Genomic DNA, 24,429 nt, shown 5'->3' with positions numbered 1-24,429 from the left:
CCAATGTTTAGCATGGCGTATACGATTTCCTGCCATCGGTTGGCTCCAGCCAGACAGGCATGCACTGTACCGTTTGCCGAAAGGGGGAGATGATGCAAAAGTCGCTGCATTTTCGCCAGATATCTGTACCCGTCTAAGGAACAAACTCTGTATCGCAAACGGAGCTGGTTGTCTTTGCAAAAGCGCCTACCTACTTGCTTGTACTTGGGCGCAAGTTCAAGCTCTCATGCTGATAAGTGATCATCTGAAGGGTTTCCTCATTGATAAGTTCCTGGGAAGGGCAAGTTCCGCTGATGTTCGAGTTCTCCAGAACCGATTTTCCGCAAATGAAGGAAATGTCGATCCGGACTATTGAGTAGGATGACAGAGTTCTAGCGTGGTGGAATCGCCTTTTCGGGATGAATGATGGCAGCCCTGAGGTAAATCGCTATCAGATGGACACTGCAGCAGCATGTCTTCTTGCTTGCAGCTCTGGCGTGATCCCAGCTCGATTACAGTCCCATTCTATGAGGAGTCTAGGAGGAGTGCCTCCGGTTCATCCTATACCGACTGCGACTCCACCTTTAACTAGTTACCCTGTCATTGTGACAAGATTGAAGAGGTCGATCGACCGGAGCTAGCTCCGCGCCCAATTCACCATGGGAAGGAGCCCTAGAAGTCCATGGAAAGCGAGAGACGTTGGAGTTTCCAATTTCCAATGCCTGTCCACCCAGCTTGCGAGGTATCACACCGGTCGATTCACTGGGCATCTACGCAAAGATGAGGTAGCAATCTTTGGTCTTTTCTGAGATACGTATTCGGGTGAGGTTCTGCAATGGTATGAGACAAGCATCCACCCGGAAAAGTTGAATCTCCGAGGAGGCCACCGGGGAAGCTAAGATCTATGCGCTTGGCGATAGTCCAGTCTAGTCAAGCTAGAAAGACCTAGCCGTGACCCATTAGCAAGCGAAAGGCGAAGACAGCAGCCAGCAGCATAGCCAGCAGCGGGTAAGATGGAGCGCGTGCTTACCAAGAGACGAGGCAGCGTCACAACCCGCACGTACGAATTCCATGTGCGGGTTGTCTCATAAAAAGCGCAATCTGGGTGTGTTCATTGGGCATTTCGGTGGTCCCCAAGGCCCAGGCGTATCTCGAAACGCTTATGTACCTGCCTTGGATCGATATCTAGATGTGCCAGCTCACACAAGTGAGCAGTTTGAGAATGCGGCTGATTTCAGGTTCCACTGCCTCTAGAAGGCCCAGTCTCATCAGGGCCCGTGACACGATCCCGTCTTTGGACGTCGACATTTTAGGCAGGGAAACTTAGCAAGGATGAGTCTAGACTTTCTTACTCTCCGTCGCCCCCCTTGACCGCCTGCATGACTCCACTGTCGTCGACGACATTGATTCGAACCGCTTATTCATATTCAGCCCTGATTCATATGTATAGCATGACAGGCCTGAGCATGACTAGCACATACTCCTCGCGGTGATGAGCTGTCCAAGCCTGGCTGTCCAGGTCTCTGGTGTCCTTGTCAACAACGGAAGCTACATGGACTGGCGATCAGATTGCATCTGGGAAACATTAGGCGCCTGAGGGACACTGGTCACTTTTGTTCAATGCAAAAATGGTCTGATGCGTCCTGCAGGCAGCGACGCACATGATCTATGTTCCACTTCCACTCCCTCCGAAGTCTGCGATGACAGGCTTCTGAGGAGAGATGCCTTGGAATCGAAGCCATCCTCCACACCGCATGCATATCATATAGTATCAGATTGGAATCCACAGTAGTCTAATCCGGGTTTCCCCCAAGATTGGGCAGGATTGCTACTTGTCGTATTATCGTGGCGTTGGCAAATACTTGACTGCAAGTAACGGTAGAGCGAGTTGCACGAAGGATGCCAGAGCTCTGTCGCTGGAGCAGGGCCATGCATACATACCCTAGTAAAACAATTCACGCCCAATATATTTTCCATGAATCGCCAAAACTCACATCGAGGTTGAAGAGATGATCCACCGCGACAATGTCTCGCTTTGGTAAAGGGTTTCCAGGAGGCCCACCAGACGCTTATGGAGAGGACTCCGAATATCTTCATACGATCATCGGCGAAAATTGAGAAGGTGAAGAAGGGCAAGAAACAAAACGCTAGGGCTGGCAATCACGACCCAGTCTGACGTGGTACCAGCGTTTCTCCAGCATATGCTAAACCTGCACTCCAGCTGGAAGGATCTAGCCTCGGCAACCCGCAACATCTAATCGAGTCTAGTCCTAGTGCTTGTCTTCTTGGAGCGAATTTTCTTTTTCTCCCGCTTTCTTGCCAAACGCACGTAAGCTGCGTCGGAGATGATGTCTTGGGTCGGTGGCTTGCGTTTTGTGGTCGACGTGGTGATTCGACGCTGGGAATGATTCGGGCCCAACCAGGGACGTATGGCCACTTGGTTCCTGGAGGGAGGCCGGACTTCGATCTCGATGAAGAATTGGAACGTCAAGTAAGTGCGATAGTGATCTAGGCTGCTCGATATATCTGGTTTCGTTTTGCGGGGACGAAGGCCTTCGATGTGTCCGGTAGGCGGCTGCGCGGGCTGTCCGGGCGCATATTCCGGCCAAGTTGTCTTTGTCGTGTCTGGGAAAACAAGCAATTATTGGCTCACGGTCTGTTTCTATGACGCTCTCAGCATTCCGCCAGCTGCGTGTTAGGTCTGCGTCGGGCATCGAGCAGTGGAAAGCGGGCTACACCATTCAGGCCAGGAAGCGTCTCCCGAGCGGACTCTTTTGTCTCTGAGAAGAGATCTCCCTCCGCCTGCGCGCTGTCTAGCGGAGGCAGTATCGGGAAAGACCGGATAGCATGGTTGGGCCAATGGAACAAATATGCTACTGTGGGAGGTGTCTCGAAGCTGGTTCTGGGCTCAGGAAGCAGGAGTCGGTGTACTGGAACGGGGAGGAGGGACGTGTTCCAGGAATCTATGCCAAGGCGATACCCTCTATCTGATGGCCTGGCATGTATGGAAGTACCCACACGACAAGACATCAAGATAGGAAAGATTAGGTAGGTGTATCAGAAGCCCCGCACGCTCTCGACGGCACAGGCGCCGTACGGCATGCCTGTCTTGCTTTTGGATGAAGAAAGCTAGCCCGTCAGCCTCCGCTTGTGTCATCAATGGTCGGCCAGGTTTGATCGTTTGGGTGACTGTACAAGTACAGTGCACTTGGAAGTTGACGGGTGAAGCTGGGCAATCTCAGATATTGCGATGGTCGACGGTGATGTAGTAGCGGATCTATGTATGTATGCCCCATCCCACCCCAAGCGGAGGCCCTGCTGGGGCCCTGCTGGACCCTGGGAAACATGTGCAGCCCAGGCGAACGATACGTGGTTGGGCGGCAAAATACCGAGACAGGTACAAGTTCACAGATACCGCCGAGGACCCGAGGCTTCGGCAAGCAAAGTACTTTACGTACGTCTCTTCTGTGCGTGGTGTCTACAGTAGGCAAAGCATGCAATGCGGACCTATTTCGAGCTGAAAAGATAGGTAAAGTAGCACTTCACGTTGTTCATCCGCGCATACGGATATCTCCGGGCCCTCTGAGGATCCATTGTTTTCATCCAGCCCAACACAGATGTGCGCTCGAGGACCAAGATCGATACCATGCAGCAAGGCCCATAGGAAGGTCGTTGATCCCTGCAGATCCTCGAAAGTTCTGACACACCCTGGACGGAACGCTGCGGCGGTCTACCATTGGGTATGTTGGCAGGAAAAGGGGAGCGACACACACACACACACACACAACACCTGGGCTGCAATGCAACCGGTAAGCCTCTGACTCTCGTCCAGGCCCCGGGTAGGTCCTCTGCAGGGTTGGGCGAATCGGAGGTAGTCCATATATTTGGTAGCAAGAGGCAGTCCACCAAGTACCAAGAGTTGCTCGTCGAAGCTGCCTCGAAATTAGTCTAGGTTGCCAACTTATATGTAAGATCAGCCCGCCTGGCAAGAAACAGTTCTGTTACCCCGTATGCTATATCTTTCGTCCGACCCAGGAAGAGAAGGACGAGTGGGAAGCCCATGCCCGAACGGCCTGGCGCAGACTATAACAACCTTTACCTCTTCGCCAGCTCAAGCACCCACCTTCGACGACGTACGCAGCATAATCCGAGCACCAGTTGCTCCCCCAGGCAAGTAAGTGTTTACTACATAAAGTACATTATGTAGCCATGTACATGGCGTCATCGGCTACTTCCCACATAAAAGTCCGTCCGGGGTATCAAATGGTGCCTGTCGGGGTCCACTCCTACCTTGATTGATTAAACGTTTAAACGGCGATGCCGTTGCCTCCTTGCGCTTGGGGCTCGGTATAGCTTGGGGACTTAGAGAAGCTAGGAAGAACATTGGCTAACTAGGATCGTGTGGCACAGTCAGCCGAGCCAATCATCCACACTTCAGCCCGGCGTGCGCTCCGGACGGGGGCCGGCAGTGAGAGGCGAGCTGGGCGAGACAGACTACCGATACGGCGATACTTACGTGCTAGGACCCATGCAAGAAGAGCCGCACGACCGACATTCGAAGGCACGACCCAAGCAGTCCCTACTTAGCATTACGTGCTACTCCTGTCTTGGTCTCGGATATTAGCAGGGGTCTGTCTCGTTGGAGCAAGGCCACTGCCCTATCGGCTACAACGGTACTATTTTAAGTGCTACCTACTACCTCCCTCCCTACTGTAGGCATACATACAATAAACTTGTTCTACTGGTAGGTGCTCCTTCCTATTTATTGATTGATCATTTCGCGTCACTGTCTTCTTCATGTCGTTTCCTGTCGTTTCCTGTGCCTCCCTGTACCTTCCTGCACTGCCGATGCTGGGCAGTCTGTAGGCGAAAGTTTTAACTTATGGGACTTCCCATTGTGCATCTGCCCCCTACCCACCTGCCTACTTGATATACCTTACCTTACTTCCTACATGGAAATCCACCAAACACCGCCATGCGCTTTCCAATGGCCGAAATGGCATTTGCATCATTGCAATACTCGATGCATGGCAGGCTTGTTGATGGAAAGCCTCCCCTGTGCTAGCCGGCATCATGCATTGGCCTGGTAGTACAGATGAAACCTTAGATAAGGTTGTGGTATATATGGAGCTCTGACGTCGCCCGGCATATGCCTATAGAATATAGCGCCCCCCCGAACGCCCATCATTAGATGGAGCGCCGCTACGTACCTATCAGACCAGCAGCCGTCGCGTCCCCTACTGAACGGCAGGGCCAAAACCCCGATGGCGAGCAGACTTCGGCCCCCAAACGGCGCCGAATCGGTGCCGCCTGCGAAGAATGTCGCTCGAGAAAAGTCGCGTGTGATGGCGGCCGACCTTCGTGTACGCCGTGTGTGGATCGCAAAGCCGAATGCATCTACAGACTGCGAAAAGACGGCCCTCGAGGCCCTTGGCTAGACCACATTGAGCTCATCGAGCGCCTGTCGAGCGCCCCCGAAGCTGATGCTCTGGATCTGCTGCGTCGATTGAGGGAATCAACTGACCTGTCTGCCGTGCTCTTGTCCACCGGTGTCGGCAACCAAGACAGGGCGCGCTCTAGTGCTGCGAACCGGTCTCAGCCACCGCCGTCATTTACCAAGCTCGAGTCCGAGCTATCTTCATTACACCCCATTGCCTACCCGCGGCTAAGCCCAATTGATATCAGTGCCATATGCCGAGAATCTCGGGGCAGTTTTGAAGCACGAAACGGGCCCACGACTGCCAAAGGTGACATGGACAGTCCGGACAGTGCATCGCGCCTGTCAAGCCTGAAAGCCTCGGAGGCATCAAATGCAGCTTTGGCAGGTTCGCCTTACCCCCTGCGTGGACCGTCAGGCTCGCCGTCTCTGTCGCCGGCAATGGATCTTGTGCGGAACCCTTCACTATGTGATAGTCGTCTTCATCAGCTGCGCATGGATTATTGGACCAGAGTGCCCATCAGTGATGAGCTTGCAGCACGTGTTATATCTTCGTATTTAGTTAGGGAACATCCCATGCTGGGTCTTTTTGATGCTGACCTCTTCGTTACTGACCTAGTGGAGAGGCGCCTTCGCTTCTGCACCCCCTTTCTGCTGTCTGCGTTGATGTTTTATGCCTGTGTAAGTTGGTCGACTATGTTGTGGTGTTCCCGACTGACTGAACAAACAGCATCTATATGCTGCCAATGATCCAGGAACAGTGGCAATTGCCAACGCTTTCTATGCAGAAGCAGAAATGCTATGGACTTCGGAACGGGCCTCTGACAGCCTGGCAACTGTTGCCGGTACTCAACTACTGCGCATCATGGGCCTCCTTCAAAGTAGAGATCGGCAGTCCTTCGAGTTTGGCCATGAGGGAAAGCTCATGGCCAGAAGGTTGAAGTTGTTTGGTGTTGCTCATAGTGCCGAAAATGCGTCTTACTTTGCTAGACCACCCGCGGAATGGAAGAAGGCAACAGCGCATACTGCTTGGGGTGTCTACAACTGGCTGGCGTAGGTGCTCCCGCTCTTCTGTTTTTGTTTTTAGAATGCTGATCATCCCTACAAATACAGATTCTACGGCATCTTTGAATCTGAATACGACGCCATACCGAATACCCCCATACCCCCGATACCTGGTGAAAATGCCACTGATGAGGTCGAAAGATTCGGCATTGTCTGGCCAGCGCATCCACTACCCAGTTATGCAGGCTATACGTTTGGTCCCTTATGCAAACTGTGGACAATCGTACAGGAGGTTGCTGTGATCTACATCGCCAAGTCGAACACCCCTATAGCAGACAGAGTACCCATGTCCTTTGCCGAGTCGAAATACCAGAAGCTACTGGCGTGGTCCGACACGTTGGCGAGTACTTATGCCTACGGGCACCAAAGTCCAGCAAACAATTTGCTGTTCCAGTGCGTTCTGGAAACCCAGCTTTGCTACACCGTGACCCCGCTGACCACGATATGTATAGCATGTTTTTTCATGGGGCTGTGATGAACGTCTTCCGCCCCTTCCAACGCCGTCCACATGGCTACAAAATGGGCTCCTTCACCTCGCCCGACAGTTTCCCCTCGACGGCCTTTGTGGCATCACTTAATCAAATGAAACGCCTAGTGGTTCTGACTCACCTACACCATCCGCCGATCGAGCGGTCTCCTTTTCTGGCGAGCGCCCTCGTTCAGGTTTTCTGCGGTCTTTTGAAGAACGTTGATGACGCTGAGTGGAAACACTATTTCGAACTGTGTATGATGCTAGGCTCTCAGCTCTTCACGTGGTATAAAGTTCTCGGCCCCGTCCTTCAAGGAACGCTGGCTATGGGCCTGCGAGATGGTGTACTGACGGGTAAGGAGGCGCAGGATCTGTTACAGAGGTATGTCTCGGTTGAGACGCACGACGAGACAATGGAGGCTATCATGAACGGAGCTGCATTTACGCTCGATCTCGACTTGGTCATGACGGACCCTACGGACGCGATGACGCACTCGTTGGCACGGCGGTTTGACGATCTGGTGCTGTTCTCCGAGTTCGCCCACGTGGACGGCGGCCACCCAGATGCGCGGCCGCATAGTAATACTTCATGAAAGAATGCCTGCAACAGATACCTACATATATTTCTCGATTATGTAATCGATACCAGGCCAACGAGCCGGTATCTCACGCAGTATATGGGGTTCACAGGCAAACATGTGAATCACGAGACCGGGGCACTCTCCATGGCCGAACATTGGATTGAGGGAAATCGTCTTCTACCAGCATTATCGAACGACACCCTGTACTCTAACCTGAATATTATCATAAAATACTTACTCATATAACCAATTTTCTCACCTGAACACAACTCGAGGACTGGAGGGTTCCTCCTGGCGGGCCCCGAGCACCACAACACGATCTAGCCGGATGCCAGCCTCCTCATAGAGCTCTCTCTCGGCGGCGGCATCAGCTACCACCACGCCGCCGCTACCACCAGTATCAATTACCCGTGAGAGGAGGCCGGGCGCCACTAGTAGCTTGAGGGCCTTGTAATACATGAGTACTGGCCAGTCTGTATTCAACTTGGAGTCGCAGTTGTGGCAGACCAGGCCCGAGGATAGTACACCCAGGCGGTTTATTCAGATGCAGCTCTGCTTGAAACAACGAGGGGCTCTCAACCACCTCCGAGGCGGAGTAGCCGGAGCATTGATTCGGGTTACCGGCGTATACCGCGATGAAGGAAAGAGGGAAAATTACCAACTGTCTAGGAGATGACATGACTGCTACACACAACGCCATTACACATAATACCACGAGTCGGCCAGGCCTCTAGTATAGAACATCTTGGAAATCACGAACAAGGAATATTTCGAAATGAGTTTCTCATATACCAAGTCCCGACGGTTCACTCGCGGGGCGTAGGATCGACAACACAGGTGGATTATATTGGGAGTGTACCTGTAAATCGGATGTAAACCAAAGCACCCACATGCCAAGGGAACCATAAACCCGACCCGGGATGCAACCTTGTTAGATAGGGGGTTCTGGCGTGCTGGGTAGGTCAGTCTTGACTATCGTCTCATCAGTCAACTCAAGCAACATTGAGCCGGTCTGAATCATGTATATTGGACATAACCGCGATAGTAGAAAGACTGCAAGGGGGTTGATACAAGGGCTTGACCCATAGACTTGATTATTTTCTAAATTGCCCCTGGTTCCCCACGTACATCTACAACACATACCAGAGAAGAGCTCAGCTTAGGCCCCCCCTCGAGGTTGAACTACATATTTCTTTCTGGTTCTTTCTCATATACGACCTCTTCCCTCTACCAGTCTGGTATAGCGTTAATAAAGAGTTTTAATAAATTGGAATAATTTCGTCCATCCCCGCCTCTAGGTTCCCGTCGCCACGCTATCATATCAAATCCCGTCTCCGACAGCAGTGCCGTCTTTGAGCTCCACATCCTCCTCCTCGGCACCGCCATCAGCAGCAGGCTGTTCGTAGGCCATTTCCTGCTCCTCGCTGACCGGCTCGAGAACCTCGGCGGTCTGGGCCGCAGGAAGGCCCCTCTCCGCGCGCAACTGCTCGACCTTGGCCTTGGTCATCTCGAACACGTACTGGCCCAAGTGCTCGAGGCTCTCCATAACGGCCTCGCCAGGGATGGGGTCCGATTCCTCGGTTCCGTCCGCCAGCAGCGGGCGCTTCGAGGGCCACAGCTCGCCCGTCGCCAGCGTCAGCTTGTCCGGCCGCGACAGCAGGAGCTCAAACGCCGGCTTCAGCTCGTAGCACGACTCGAACACCTCGCGTCGGCCTAGGATGTACAGACCCAGTCGAGCACGCGACAGGGCGACTGTCAGACGGCGGATGTCGCGTAGATAGCCGACACGGCTTGTGCGGGTTAGTGAAAGAATGATATCTGTTATTCTGGTCAGTGTTTTGGAACTCTCAAGTGGGTGAGGGGATCTTCATCAACTTACAATCGTTTTGTTCGCCTTGGTATTTGTCGACCGTGGTCACGATCTTTGGCAAACCGAAAATGGCGTTCTTTCCACAGCGGTGTCCCAGCACATCCTTGATGAGAGCTCGCTGCCCGGCATACGTGGTGAGAATGCTGATCTTGGAAGCAGGGTATCCAAGCAGCCGCATGTACTGGTAGATGGCCACAGCGTACTCGGCCTCGCCGAGATTTTGGATGAAATGAGGCGTCGGCTCCATCTCGCCGCGGCCCTTGTAATCGGGCACATTGATGAACTGGTAGTCAAACTTGAACCCGGCATTGGCCGCCTGGAACTCGGGAAGCGACTCGACGTGAGGCAAGTTGCCCATGTTCGGGTATCTCCACGAGTAAAGGGAGGCAATAGACGAACGCGCACGCCCTTGCTTGTCGAGGGTAATGACCGGGCTGCCGAGACGAACAAGACGGGAGAAGAGGGACTGCTCGAGGTTGGCGTATTGCCGGAAGGCAAGATTCTGGATTACGGGGGAGTTTTGGTAGTGGTCGCCGCACAGTACCACCCTTTGCAGTGCCGTTTGGCCCTTCTTGAGCTTCTGCATTGCCAGGGGGATAAAGTTTTCAATCTCGGTGATTTGAGCCGCTTCTTCCATGACGACATTGTCATAATGGAAGCCGAGACTCGCAATCTCACTGCGTCGCATGGCCGCGTGGGTTGACGTCATGGCGACGATGCGGGCTTCATTGGTCAACAGGTAGTTGGCCTTGTCCCGGTCCCGTCGAAGGATCTCAAACGGTAAAGCGTCTGCCAACTCGATGAAGATCTTGGATATGTGATGATAGCAGCCGTTGGCCACCTTCAAGACCCCGTCCCGGGTCGCATCTGGCGAGAAGAGTGGCTGTGGTGCATCAGCAAAGTAGGAGTGGAATGGGAATGCCGCAACAATATCCTCTGATGAACATTCCTCCGACTTGGTTGCATCGGTGAACTTCGCCCACGCCGGCAGGATGTAGACAGAGTTGAAGTAACCAGCTGTTTCGGCCGAGTTGCCGTGGGCACCAGGCGCGCCGATGCTTGCTGCCAGGCGGTTGACCTCATGCAGATACCGATCTCTGTTTTCGAGGAACGACTCCACACGTCCATGCTTACTGAAGTTGCTTTCTGTGTCCAACTCCTCCTCGCCATGACCCAAGCGGAGGAGATGACGCTCGTCGATGTCCAGAGCCACAATCTTGGCAAACAGTTGGTTCAGAGCTTGGTTGGAGTGTGCAATGAGGAGTGTCCGCTGCTCGGGGAAATTGTGGTAGATGTTGTTGATGATCTGGGTAGCCACGTCCGTCTTGCCGGTTCCTGGAGGTCCGACGATAACCGTCAAGCCCGGCTGGGTTCCCGACATTATAGCTTCAACCTGAGCAGCGGTGAATCGTACCGTGTTGAGTTTGGGGGCATCGATTGGATAAGGTCCGGTATTAGGCGGTTCGTAAGTGGAAACCTTGTATGTCTCAACCTCGTCCTTCAGTGCCGGCTCTGCGTCCCTTCTTCTCTTCTTAGATGGCTTTGACTTCGGCTTCTCGGCCGCCTTGCCAACGTAGTCGAGCACATAAGGTGGCCCGAAGCTACCGGTCACGTCAAACCCTGGCTCAACAGCCTTTCCTGGCATACTCTCGACGAGATGCTGCCAGTTCAGGAAGGTATCGCGGTAGTCAACCTTGTTCAATCGATTGGGCAAATTCTTGTACGTGGCACTGGCTGGGTCTCCGTAGCCAAGGAAGACCTCATGTAACCATGAGGCCAGTGGCACTTCTGAAAGGGCCAGACTGCGAATGGACTCCAAGACCGGCTTGAAGTTGTTCTCCCTGCCACTTCTCCGTATGACCAGGTTGATGCTCTCGTAGACATCTGGCTTACCGGCCGATGTTCTATCCATGTCCTTCTTGTAGGTAGCGGGGTCCAGCTTCAACTGGACTCTTCGTGTAGGGGACCTGCCGCCTTCCTGGAAATAAGCCGAAGGGTCCCGGATATGCCGGCCCTTGTCGTCCATGATGTGGACCACCTCAGCAGTTCTGACCGCCACCAAGCCTAACTTCTGGGCTTCTGATAGCTGTGAAGCACCTCCGTTCAAGGATGCTTCAGATGTAGAAGCATCCACAGACACAAGGAACACGACGTCATCGGGCCTTAGTGAATCCCACTCACGACGAACACGGTCCCCGAGGCGCCTCACATCGACTGAAATCTCTACTTTGACAGCTGATGGCTTGTCATCCCCAACAAGTGCCGGAACAACTTCCAAGAGCGAGGGCCTCGAGATCGGCAATGCCATCTTGGAGAAGCCTGCGAAGTTGGTTTCCCCGGCTCTCTTGACCTCGGGCCGCAACCGCTTCAAGGCATCTTCAATATCTCTTCTGATACCGTAGAAAGCCTCATATCGATAAAGCGTCAAAGACCTCCATAAGAAATCACCGACAGAGAGATATTGTAGATTGAGTTTCGGAAGGGCAAGAGGCCGAGAACCATCGTAGCTTTCGGTGCCCTGCAAGTTGAACTCGTAAAGATCATGTTCCGTAGGCACAATATTAGGGAGAGAATCCTGGAAGATACCGCGCTTCTCGAATGTAGTGAGAAGGACTTCCATCATATATACTCTACTAACAGTGATTCCGGCTGACGCAGGATACTCCGTTCGCAACTCGAGAAGGCTCGCGAGCTGGAATAACTCCTCATCACTCAGGGGTTCAAGTAGACTCTTGAGTTCAGGCCTCTTATCGATCGACCCATAGTTTGAGAGGGCCAGCACTGCCAGTTTCTGTTTGAAATGTCTGAGGGCTACACGCTGTAGCTGTGCGAGAGAGGCGCAATGGCGTTCGTAGGTCTCCGAGCGGCTCATTTGCACACCAGTCTGGTCTTCGATGTTGAAATACGTATAATGACGTAGCAGTCGCGATTGCTCACGCAACAACCGGTTATCCTCATCCTGGTACATGGGTGAGAAGGCCAGCGCAACCAGCAGGTGGAGGTCCTGGAGTAGGTAGTTGACATAACGCCTCGTGGGCAGTTGACTTTGCAGATCGGTAATGAGCTCGAGGAAATGCTCAGCATATACGATATGCTCCGATTTCCTCTTAGGCTCATGAAGCAAAGCTAGGAACTCCAGAGTAAGGGTGTAAAGCCATGCCCTTTCGAAGCGTAGGCGAGCCCTTGTCTCGTCGTCGGCCGACTCGTATCTTTTAGCTGCGGCCCTCCAAGCTTTCCTCAGGTGTGGTGTTTTCTCCAGGGCGTTATCTCTCTTGGTCTCGGTCGACAGGTTGTGCCAGATGGAGATGGAGACAAGTGGCGCGCATTCTTTCCTGACGATACCGCAATCCAAACTCTGGAAGGCGTTGATGATGAAGGACAGTAGATGTGTCCGGAGAGGGAACGACAGGGTGCGGTCGAGGGTCATGGACAGTATACGCCGGAAGAGGGTGGAGAAGTCGAGAGGGCGGTCCTCGAAGATGGACCAGGTCTCGAGGTGCTCGCGTGCCTTGACATTGGTGATCAAGGCGATCAGAAGAACGTGGAAGTTGGAGGCGTCGTCCGAGTAGCCAGGCCAGAGATAGCTCTCGAGGATCTGCAGCCCTTCCAAGACTAAAAGCGACTTATACTGGAAAGCCTCCTTCTCCAGGGCATCCCAGATTTCACGCTTCAACACATCGTCCTTGACCTTGACCTTGGTGGGCTTCTTGGTGGTCTTGAGCCAGTGCTGTTTCGCCAATTGGGCAAACTCGCTGCCACCCTCGATGTCGGCGGCGGTTGGGCGAGCAGTGTCGGCTTTCTTCTGGGCCGCCTTGGAGTCGCCGGCCTTAAGCCGCTTCGCAGTCGGCATGGTTGCTGATATGATCGATCATGTATGCGAGGCCAGTAGTATCGCACGTTCCAAGGAGAGTATGCGACGCGTGGACCCTTTTACTCCTTCTGAGGTTGGAGAGAAACAAACAAAATTATCAGCAACAGCAGCAGGCTAGATGCACGTTGCGTCGCGATGGGCCTGTAAATTCGACCTAGGCTTTTAGGCTATGCAAGCTCTCGAAGGCTTTCCGTCAATCGATTATTTTTTGTGGCGCTGCGTGAGCTGAGCTGCCGTTCTGAGTGGACGGAGTGGGAGTGTTGGTTTGTCTGATGTGTGGCGCAAAGCTAAAGTTGAGACTTCTTGTTTGTTATCTGACCTGGCAGGCCTGGCAAGACCCCGTAAGTCTGGTCGTTTCCAGGCCCACTCTGCAGGTACCTCACTATAGCTACACCTGAAATGGGCGGTCAATAGCGGCAAAGCCTACACCCCAGCTCTCTCTTTGGCGATAATTGGGCCTATCTTGTCCAGCCAGTAACCTTAAGTAGTGCATTGATTGGAATTGTAGCTCGAGTCTCTTACATAGGCGTAGAGAGAGCGTCGCCCGAAAACACGCGAACAAAGAGCGACTCAACTGCATTGCACCTTGCATTGCAACCACATCGCCCACTCCGGTGATCCTGGCCTTCTTCATGCCCACTGTACCTTCCTGCGGCCTATGAACATCGCTCAGTAACATGGTACAACACAATCGACAGTCTACGATTTAGGTGATCGATCCATCGCAAAATCACCGTCGCCTTGTCAACGGCTGGTCAGAATGTCTTCCCTTGACATTGGCGTGCCACAGGCGGCTGCCTTCTCCCAGGCTCTGCAGGCGGCTCTCGAACACGCGCGCGAAATCAAGACATCCAACACTATCGAGCCCGCCCTCAGCAGAGCCGATTTCAACGATCTGTTCGCCCAGCTGCCTACCATTTTCCCTCTCGACGATGCCGAAGATGGCTCTGCGCCTGAAAACAAGGCGCCCGATGGCAAGACGGTCGACCCAAAAAAGAAGCGCCAAACCGACGTGGTCGAGGTCGTCGCGCGCAACCAGTTCAACACCCTGGTTGCCTCGATTTCAGCCGACCAGCCCGAATTCGTGGACATGTGGAACTTGCTCGACATCGTGACGGCCCTGGCTGACAACGAGAACTGCGAACCCACGCTTCCGCTTTCCCTGGTCGAATCGCTGCTAGATAGCCAGACTATCAAGGACTGCCGTATAACATTCGACTACCTCGAGTCGCGGCGCGAACGCTTGAACGCTGTCCCCAAGCATTCGAGCTCCAAGAAACTGGTCATGTTGCGGTTTTGTAATGAGTTGCTGCGCAGACTCTCGCGCGCGGAGGACATTGCGTTCTGCGGACGCGTCTTCATCTTTTTGTTCCAGGGCTCACCTTTGGGCGACAAGAGTGGCGTCAATCTCCGCGGAGAGTATCATACCGAGAATGTCACGACGTACGAGAAAATCCCTCCCAAGGCAGAGGGGGCAACAGACAAGATGGACGTCGACTCCACGGCAGAACCGACCAAGGACGACAGAGATGGAAAAGGAAATGGGCCCAAGGCTGTTTCTTTTGACTCGAGAAACAGGCCCAGCTCGGAAAAGGAGAAGCCACTCGACATGGACGCCCTGTATCCCATATTCTGGTCGTTACAGGAGTATTTCAGTCAGCCCACAAAGCTGTTCGATGCACAAAACTTCACCAAGTTCAAGTCGGCGCTGGAAGCAACAATCATTGCTTTCGAGTCGGTTACGCAGGGCCAGAAGGGCTTGAAAGCTACGGACGACACTAAGGATGCGTCTAAGAAGCGCAAGCGAATTGAGGCCACTTCCATTGACAACAGCAACTTCAATCCGAAATATCTAACTAGTAGGGACTTATTTGAGTTGGAGGTACGTTTATTACCCAGTGTCGATCACGAGCATACCTCTTACTGTGACCCAGATCAGCGATTTGTTTTTCAGGCGCCACATTCTTATCCAAGCAGTCATCGTATTGGACTTTCTCCGGTCTTTGACTGCCAGTGCGAGGACGAAATATGCCAACATCTCCAATCCGAATCGATCGGTGATGTACAGCGACAAGATTGTTAGCGAAGACGATGTAAGTAGCCCGTATCATGGCATTCATTACTTTACCTAACATGACTTTAGGACAAATGGGCAGAGTCTATCAAAAAAAGGATCAACGAGTACATATTCAACGGACCCGACGGCCAATATGTACATCGAATCATCCAATCTGTCACGTCGCGTGATAAGGGATGGACGCGATGGAAAATGGAGGGTTGTCCACCGATATCGAGGAAACCCGTCACCCCCGAGAAATTTAATGAAGCTCGTGCCGCCGCCAAGCGTATGGCAACGAGTAAGCGCCTAAGGCCGCATCCAATGGGATCTCTGAACCTCGACTTCCTCAAAGAAGAGGATGGCGAAACGGCCATGGCCAAGTTCAAGGATCCGGCGCGTTATCAGCTACCCGACCTTGCCGATTACAAAGCCAAGATAGCCGATGATGACTTGAATCTCGAATTCGCTAAATCCGAAAAGGAAAAGGCGGATATTCTGGAGTCTAAAGCTAGCAAGACCTGGAGAGCTCTGCGGCTTGCCAGACGGAGCAGACTTGCCGCCTTGGACAAGATTGATGATTGGCAGAACGTTGACGCCATATTCGAAGATCCAAAAGCGGCAGCGGAAGAGCCCGAGGAGGAGGAAGAGGGCGAAGTCGGGCGCAAGCCTGACGACAAGCGCCTGATCATCATCTCGGGACCTAGCGGAGCCGGGAAATCGGCGTTGGTCTCGAAGCTCATGGAGCGGCAGCCTCGCGTGTTCAAGAAGCTGGCTGTGCACACCACGAGGAAACCGGCGGAAGGGGAAGTCAACGGCGACGACTTCCAATTCGTAGAGTCTGGGCCGTTCAACGCCCTGTTGGACGGTGACAAGTTCTTCTCCTTCGTCACCCACGACGGAGCAGATTACGGCACGAGCCGGGGCAGCGTCGACGCCATTGGCGAATCGGGGAAGACGCCCATTGTCCAGCTAGACCAAGAGGGCGTCTACAGCGTCAAGGAAAACCTATACGACGCGCGCGTTGTTTTCATTGCGCCGCCGAGTAGCACCGAGGTCTTTGAGGCGCGGCTGAAGGCCTCGGGCAGCTATGCGGAGGACAAGATCCCTGGTCTGCTCAAGGCCGCTGAGGAGGAAGTCGCGCAAACCAAGGCCGGTGATTCCTACGAGGTTGCGGTGGTCAATGACGACCTGGAGGAAGCTTGCAAGGCCCTTGAGGCGTTCATCTACGGCGATAGTAATGATCCGGCACCGGAAGTGGTGATGACCAACGGCGTCAACGGAGAGGAAGAAGCTGCCCCGGAGGAGCCTGCGGCCACGGAGAATCACGAACAGGGCCAGGAACAGGAACAGGGTCAGGGCGAGGAGGACGTAGCCATGAAGGACAACGATGACGACACCGCTGCCGCCCCTCCTCCTACTGCTACTACGGATGGCGGAGAGGAGGCGCAGACCAACGGTGCTGCCCCGGTCGAGGCGTAGAAGGCTAAGATTTCGGAAAACCAACATCGATATAGCGAGGCTGAGCTAATCGCGGCTGAGGCTCTTATACTCTTATCCAGAGACCCGCGAGTATTCCATCCTGCCGAATGAAAGGAGAAAAGAAAAAGAAAGAGGTCATGTTTGTTCTTTTCTCTTCTCACTCCTCGCACAGGACAGTAGTAACTAGTACCTAGCGGAAATATAGAAGCGGCCCTGACTGTGTGTGTGTGTGGGCAAATCAATTGTAAGATCTGAGTTCTGTATGTTAAGAAAGGGATGGGGGGACAGACAGCTAGACTAGTCAAAAAGATACCCAATACGAAGAATGGAGCAAACTGTACATCTCATCCTCCCTTTCAAGGTGCTTTAGCGCTTTGAGGCCGTAGGCATGAACTGGCAAACTTCTGCACAGTCCGTCCGGACAGCTCCGGCTGTGTATGACACCCTACTGGATTGCTTGCTGTACAACATGTACGTTACCCAAGTACTACATGCTGTCAAGACTGTCAAAAGCACATCCTACGGCTAGACGCAGAGGCAGCCAGCAGCGACGGAGCAAAGTAACATGCCAAGTTGTGTCGTGGCACACCAACATGATTCACATCAACTCATCGGGGCCCATGTATTCCTGATCCCGAACTCAATAGACGATAATATATGTCAGTGCTTGATCTTGAGAGAGAGATGGATATAAAGTACGTAAGTATCTAAATTCCCCATGGTTCCAAGAAAAGTTCCCAAATAACCAACAGCCTGAAGCTGCTGCCAATCATTTAATACATCAAACGCCAACCTCACCCCCCAAATGCTCATTCAGAAACAGGCCTTGTCCTACTCACACAAGTAACCCAGAAGAACCCTATTCACATACCAATCACGACAAGTCATCAAATCATAAGAAGAACCAGTCGCCCACAGAAAGCCAGAGAAGTTGCAAATGTCAAAAAGGGGGTATCCGATGTTGTACCTCGTGAGCATATAAAGACATGCTACACAAGTCATCGCCGCTTGCTTTCAATTTCCAAATGATATGAACCGCCGCCGATCAGGATGGGGGATGTAAGATAATCCTCTCCTTTCCTTCCTTTATCCAAAAGAGATCCCAACCGGCCCAATGCAACAACAACAACAAACACCAATAGCTGGCAAAGCTAGCAGCTATTCAGCCCCCAAAAACCCGTACCCGTTGAGAAAATGCTGAAGTTGGCCAATCCGCCTAGCCGGAATACTCCCCAAACGATGAAAATCCGAAAATACCCCTCCAAACTTGAGATCATATGGCCGATATTCGCACCAAAAAGGTCATCCCTACCCGTTAAAGAAACGGATTTCTTCCCTGACTCCGGAAATGTAAACACGGCGGGCCCGTAGGAGCCTGACCTGACGGTGATAATGACGATGATGTTGAAAACGCGTACCATAACCTGCAAGAGAAGATGCCAAAACCGAAAGATGAATATCCAATATATGACAATGAAGATCGGGGTCATGGGCTGGGGGGTTAGTCTCTCCTTCCTTCACCGGAGGGTCCCCTCAGCCCATCTCCCCTTCCCGCCCCGGCTCTTCCAGAGCGTCAAGCGGCGCCCAATGTTTCCAAAGCACACGCCGCAGCAGAAGAGCACACTCAGCATCCAAATCGTCATCTCGACGCTCTCCTTGGTCGCCAGGCCGCCGAGAACGAGCGTACTGCCAGAAGACTGCTGCGACGGCTGGCTCGCATGGGCGGAGCTCGACACGTTGAGAAGGCCGTACTCGGCGGCGCCGAAGCTATTCCAGATCGACGAGGCGCTGGCGGGCGCGGGCACCATGTCCGCCTTCAGGCCCGTCAGCACGAGGGAGCCCGTGAGGCCAATCGCCGCCGAAAACAGGAATCCCGCCGGGGTGCCGTCGATCAGGTACCACAAAAACGGATTGACGAGGGCCAGTGTCAGGGACACCTGGAGCGTCGAGGTCCATGTCGATTTGCGCTAGAGAGAGTGGGAGTTAGCAATTACATATATTGGCAATGCGCGCACGCGCACAGGACACAAGCAGGGTATCTTGGTCAACCGTTAAACGGCCCTTTTGACCAACCAAGCGAGGCGAAAATTGGGGGCTTTTTGATGGGGTCAACGTACGATGGCATATACGATTCCAATGAAAGCACCGATGCCCCTGGCCACCAGCGCCCAGTCCGTGGAGGATGTCGTGCCCTTCAAGACAATCTCGCCATCCCTGGTCTGATCTAGCAGGTCGTCATCTTCCACGGCGGAGTCCTGCCCGCACATATCCTCCCACAGGCCGTCGAACAAGGGCAACAGCCCACCGAGTACGACGCCCGAAACGCCCCAGAAAGCCATGTACCGCACGTCGTACGTGGTCGCCATGGCGTCCTCCATCTGGAATGTCGCGTACTTCCGTCTATCCTGGAATCGAGCCACCAGCGCGCCGTAGAGGATGCCCAGACCGAAGAGGAGCGTTGCCCTCAGCGCCAGGTGGAATGCCATAACCGGTCTTGACAGCGGTTCCCTCAGGGGCGGCGGCGGGTGCTGTGAAGACCTCCGCCTCTCCATGTGGATATGTGCCGGGTTCTTTTGCAATGCGTAGGCCAGGTCCTCCGCACTGAGCGGTGGTGCCGTGGGCGATTCCAGCCCCCATGGCGTGCTCGGCTCGTCCTGTGTAGCGATGCCCGTTGTCGAGGGCGAGTAGATGCCAAACAGCGTCGAGCTCGTCAGGTTCTTAACCGACTGGGCGCGGCTGATGGTACCGGAGCCAGAGCCGGTTGCATACGAGTCGTCCCCACGCACAACGTTGTGGAGGCGGGCATTGAGCAGCTTGGAGTTGAGGAAATCGAGGTTCAGCATGGCCGGGGTATTGCGCGGATGGGGGCTCGGCGGCGGCGAGAGTTCTTCGTTCTGTGGCACGGTGAAGTTGACATTGTTGAAGGGGCGGCGGGGGATCGGCCGGAGTATGGGAGGACCGTCATGGTCTTGTGAGTTTGACATGGCGGTATAGCTGCTGTCTATCGTTCTTTCTTTGCTCGGGGTTCTTTGCTGTAGCACCGGGTTTTCGTCTGTTCGTCAACAATATCTTTGGAGGGTCGCAGCTAGCTAGGTAAACGAGGGCGTCGTTCGTAGTTATATGGTCGGTTGAGCAAAGGCGCTGGATAGGTAGCGGGAGGTATAAGTAGGTATGTCACTTCCACCCCAGTTTTATTTTTCAATGGAGGCCTGGCGGCGGCGGCTGGATACAGGCAGAGAAATAAGGGTTTGGCAGGGTGGGTGCCGGGTGCGGATCGCAAGACTAAGTCGCGTGGTTTTCTTGGCGTGCAAGACGATTATCGTTTCGGGGGGAAGAGGTTCGACCGCATTGATACAATACTGGCCGAGTAGCAACAGTAGCAGTAGCAGTCTGTCGAGGGGTTATTAATGTTTCGTGCAAGACCCAGGCTCGAGGGGGCTGAATAAACTGGATCTGGTCCCTTGGATTTTGCCCATTTGACGTGATGGGGAAGTAACCTATTACCTAAGGTTTAATTATACAAAATCGTGGGAACTCTGTCGGCGGATACAGCAAGGGCCAATGTGTGTAGAGAGCGAATACGCCAGGCACTTTGATCAGGCCGGTAGGTAAGGGTATCAATGGTTCAATAACAGCAAAAGTACTGGCGGGAAAAGAGAGTGAAAAGAAAAGGAAAGAAGGAGCGAGAGCCGCTGTAATGTATGTTGCAGGCCTGGGAGTTATTAGGTATGTAATGCCACGAACGAGCTGCGTCGTGTGTGTGTGTGGTCTCGACGTTTGACCGTTGAGGAGATCAAGACAAGACAAGACATTCAGCCGGCGAATAGAATCACGCCAATTGATTGGGTGCGTTAGTGCTGGTATACCTCTGCTATATGAGGTGTATGTACCACGCAAGCAACATGTGCCCAGACCTGGCCCATCATGTTATGTCTCTCGTGTCTCGATCCGTTCGCAGCTGACCTGTCTCTGTATCACTTCTACGTAGTGTGCAATTGAATCTTCTTGGTTTCCCATGTGGGCTACCTTGGCAATACGGAAGTTATCAATTGCCGACTTCATACACCACCACAACCCGCCCGCTCCTGAGCTGAAGACGCTAGGTTTGGTGATTTTCTAACCACAGACGAGGCCGAACACAACCGGCAATTTGTTGAGAAGAGAGAGCGAGAGAGGAGAGAGAGAGACAGCTTCGTCTTTCTTCTCGGGAGGCAAGTACCGTCCGTACAAATGCAGTGGTACCCACCCACCAACTACCTACCCACGACTAGCTGTGCAGAACGGAGGACGGTGACGAGGGGGGTGGAGTCGTTGTTTATTCATGGTGCTCGCGGTATGGGCAGAAAAATGGAACGACAAGAGGGGATGCAAGGAGAAGGGAATGGCGTCCGAGACAGGCTGCTCCAATTGGAAAATACGGAATGGTAACAAAGAGTCAGGCGCTAGATTGCTAACCATTCCTGGTCCCTGCCCGGGGGTAGCGGTACCCACCAGCATGAGCGAGAATCACATGCTCGACCCTCAGCTTTCTGTCTCGACCTCTCCAAATACTCGCTTCCTTGGCAGCTCGGGTGGTTGGCGGATCCAGCGCTTCCCCTTATGACTGGCCAGCCGATTCGAAACCACTCTGCAGGCCGGCCAAGTTGATCTGCGTCTCTTCTCGTTAGTCGTTACCCCACGATCTACTCTAGTCTTTGCTTGGAAGTATGGGGAGGGGCAAATGGCAACGAGAGGGGCGGCAGCATGATGAGCAGCGTTTTTCATTTGCCCTCTTAACCTTAAAAAAACCATGATGTTTTCTTTTCGGAAGGTCAGGCAGCTTGCAGTTTGCTTTCCATGCCTGCCTGCCTTGTTTGCTACAAGTACTACAAGTCCCGTCTCCCCGATCCCGATGCGATGCGATGCAATGCGATGTGATGCGCAGGATTACAATGCAGCCAGCATGCACAGAATCAATTGTATGTCGTAGAGTGCGCGTACAAGACATATCCTCGTCAGTCGCGTGCATCCTTGTCCCTCACGCAATTGCACAAACCTCCGGTGGATCTCGGTCAGGCAGATTGATGGATGCCATCCGGCAAGCCCCCTGTGAGGATACACCGGCCGAGTCTTCAACAGATCGAAAGCTACTATTCTTATTCAACCGCCACACCATATCTTATTAGGGGGGTTTAATCGAGAGTCAGTAGAATGGTTATCCACGGTAGCTGCTGCTCATAGACAAAGTACCTACGGTCTGTTCCTGCGGTATTCCTGCGGTCGCTTGCCGGCGAGGATTCTGTCAAATCTCGCTAATTGCCGGCTTACTTTTCTTTTGCGCCGTACGTCCTTCCTCGTCCATTCCTCGCACCATTCTCGAACGTTTGGCACATCCCCAAAACTTCCAATCATCATTCCGTTCGTTCGTTTTCCTGGTTCGGCAGTACCCGCCAAGATGGAATAGACTCCTATCGGCACAACAAGCAAGAAAACATGTGTTTTTGTTGGATGTACCATGGCACATTGCCAATTCGCAATTCCGAGGCTGAGCTGACCCCCTAAGATTAAGCTTAACCTGTACATAACATACGATAGACCACTTTGCTTGACTTTCAATTACCAGGCGAGATCCTCTGCACCTTCGAGGGCGTCGTCTACCTCGCGGGACAAGGCTTCAAGGTCGGCGGTTTCATCGACAACCTTCTGCACGAAAACGCGCAGCTCCTGCTTCGTTTGCGATAGCAGGACCAGGAGCGCTTCCTATTCGTCATCCTCATTCTCCTCGTCGTCGCTGTCTCCGGAAAGATCGCTGTCTTCCTCGTCCTCGTCATCGCTCTCCTCCACACCTTCCGGCCTAGGTATCATAACAAACGCCTCCATACATGTAATCCGATTGTCGGTGTTGTAGGTTCCAATTAGTTTCCCGACCTGCGCTGGCTTGTCGCTCTTTTGCGATTTCACAAGCTCCTTCAGGGTCACCTGGAAGAGCCGGAGCTTACCGTCGCTGCTGCCGCAAGCGAAAAATACCTCGTCCTTCCTCTGGTCGGGTCGTAGAAGACTGAAAGCCTTGATTCTGCCAGAAACACCACCCTCCTTGCCGCCCAACTGGCCAAGCATCTTTGCGGTAGGTAGCTGAGTAGCCTTTTTGCTGTCTGTGGCCTCCTCTGGCTGCACAAGATCTTCCTCGTCGGTGGAGAGGAATACTATGCGTCCATCCTCAGTAGATACGGCCAGAATGCTCTTGTCTGCATCGTCTGTAGATAAGTAGCAGAAGTCGTGGATCTTGGTCCTCGACTCTGCCATGACTTTACACCGGGGCTGTCCATCGACGCCGAAGATGAGCAGATTCCGGTCAAATCCTACGCAGAACTCTTCGCTGTTGCTGTGCCAGATAATCTTCCTGCCCTCTCCTGTTGAATGCCGGGGCTCACCGATCTCTTGGAGGAGATCACGGCCAAAGTTCAACACACCCGCCTTTTTTCCCGTCAGAAGGTTCCATAAGCGCATGCAGCGCTCGCCCTTGCTAAGACTGATCATGACCTTCATGCTCGAGTGGACCGCGAAGTCGTTGACGCCCGAAGGGGCGCCGCCCAACGCCGCCGTGTCGCCGCTCGGCCGGCCCTGAGGTTTCGGTATGGGGACCTTGATGCTGGACAGCATGGACATGTCCCTGATTCTGGTGATGGCAATAGTCGAGTCCTCGGACGCGGAGATGAGCTTCGACTTGGTGGGGAAGGCGAGCTTCGTGATGGTGGAGGAGTGGTGCAGCAGGGTGCCGAGCTCGCGGTTCTTGGAGTTCTCCAGGATCTTGCGCGGCGCGACCGCAGACAGGACATCTTTGTCCTTGCGCACGGGCGGATGCGCCGAGATGTTGTAGACGTTGATGCGCTCGTCGGTGCCGCCGGTCGCTAGCATGATCTTCTGGGCCTTGCCGGCCTCGGGCGCCGACGGGGGCGAGAGGGCGAGACAGCGGATGGCGGAAGTGTGGGCATTGAAGAGAAAGGTGTCGGCGAATTCGACCTGGTCATCGGCCGAGATGGTCGCGGTGACGCCATGTAGTACTCTATCGTATGAACCGGTGACGATTTGCAGAGTGACGGGCGCCGAGCTCTTGGAGGGCTTGGGGGGCTTGGAGCTCTTTGCTTTCTTGGTGACGACCGGTTCCTCCGCAGCAGCAGCCGGAGCACTGGCAGGCGCATTCGTTCTCTTTCTTTTAGCCATAATTGAGGTTGGTGGATGTTTTGCTTGTGTATGGGAAGAAAAGGCTTGCCTGCCTATGCTAATCAACTTCCGCCAAGGTGACCCAAGAACAAAAAAAGTACCAAAAAGTTACAGTGGGTCCTTATTCGTTTTTTATCGATAACAACCTGAGCTGGTCGGTACAAGTTGAGAGCGTCGGACTGGTGGGGCAGCCTACCTCTCGGGGTTTTCAAGATATATGTACCTAATGCATACCTGGGACTTTATTTAAATACAATACTATCTTTATTCAGTATTCAAAAGCCCAATGCCATCTTATCCTGCTTTGCAAGAACTAGAAACCGTGTCTTTCAGCTTAGAGACGGGGATTTACTGTAGAGAAGGGTCTTCTGGGGTATATGCATTATGTACTATCTAAAGCCACGCTAACACGCCAGTGT

The 24,429-nt window shown here is 53.4% G+C and overlaps 5 protein-coding genes across 5 annotated transcripts; 2 read left to right on the top strand and 3 right to left on the bottom strand.

Annotated features, from left to right (window-relative positions):
- Positions 1–5,170: 5,170 nt before the first annotated feature.
- Positions 5,171–7,543, top strand: PG985_007327 (uncharacterized protein; the record flags this gene model as incomplete). Its single annotated transcript, XM_066827096.1, has 4 exons — positions 5,171–6,097; positions 6,147–6,469; positions 6,530–6,874; positions 6,934–7,543. The coding sequence occupies 4 exons, from the start codon at positions 5,171–5,173 to the stop codon at positions 7,541–7,543; spliced, it is 2,205 nt and encodes a 734-aa protein (XP_066684771.1).
- Positions 7,544–7,717: 174 nt separating this feature from the next.
- PG985_007326 (uncharacterized protein) lies at positions 7,718–7,990 on the bottom strand (the record flags this gene model as incomplete). Its single annotated transcript, XM_066827095.1, has 2 exons — positions 7,718–7,739; positions 7,791–7,990. The coding sequence occupies 2 exons, from the start codon at positions 7,988–7,990 to the stop codon at positions 7,718–7,720; spliced, it is 222 nt and encodes a 73-aa protein (XP_066684770.1).
- An 862-nt stretch (positions 7,991–8,852) lies between these two features.
- On the bottom strand, positions 8,853–13,251 carry PG985_007325 (RNA helicase aquarius; the record flags this gene model as incomplete). The annotated part of the gene is made up of 2 exons (XM_066827094.1): positions 8,853–9,349; positions 9,411–13,251. The coding sequence occupies 2 exons, from the start codon at positions 13,249–13,251 to the stop codon at positions 8,853–8,855; spliced, it is 4,338 nt and encodes a 1,445-aa protein (XP_066684769.1).
- A 781-nt stretch (positions 13,252–14,032) lies between these two features.
- PG985_007324 (uncharacterized protein) lies at positions 14,033–16,810 on the top strand (the record flags this gene model as incomplete). The annotated part of the gene is made up of 3 exons (XM_066827093.1): positions 14,033–15,154; positions 15,207–15,365; positions 15,416–16,810. 3 exons carry the CDS (start codon positions 14,033–14,035, stop codon positions 16,808–16,810), a joined length of 2,676 nt encoding a protein of 891 aa, XP_066684768.1.
- Positions 16,811–18,327: 1,517 nt separating this feature from the next.
- Positions 18,328–24,010, bottom strand: PG985_007323 (MAK11-like protein; the record flags this gene model as incomplete). Its single annotated transcript, XM_066827092.1, has 3 exons — positions 18,328–18,777; positions 18,928–19,778; positions 22,636–24,010. The coding sequence occupies 3 exons, from the start codon at positions 24,008–24,010 to the stop codon at positions 18,328–18,330; spliced, it is 2,676 nt and encodes an 891-aa protein (XP_066684767.1).
- Between the last annotated feature and the right edge of the window lie 419 nt (positions 24,011–24,429).

Source organism: Apiospora marii, assembly GCF_038362585.1.
Source record: "Apiospora marii strain CBS 49790 chromosome Unknown utg000004l_segment0_segment1, whole genome shotgun sequence".
NCBI lineage: Eukaryota > Fungi > Ascomycota > Sordariomycetes > Amphisphaeriales > Apiosporaceae > Apiospora > Apiospora marii.
This window is presented reverse-complemented; position numbering and strand designations above follow the sequence as displayed.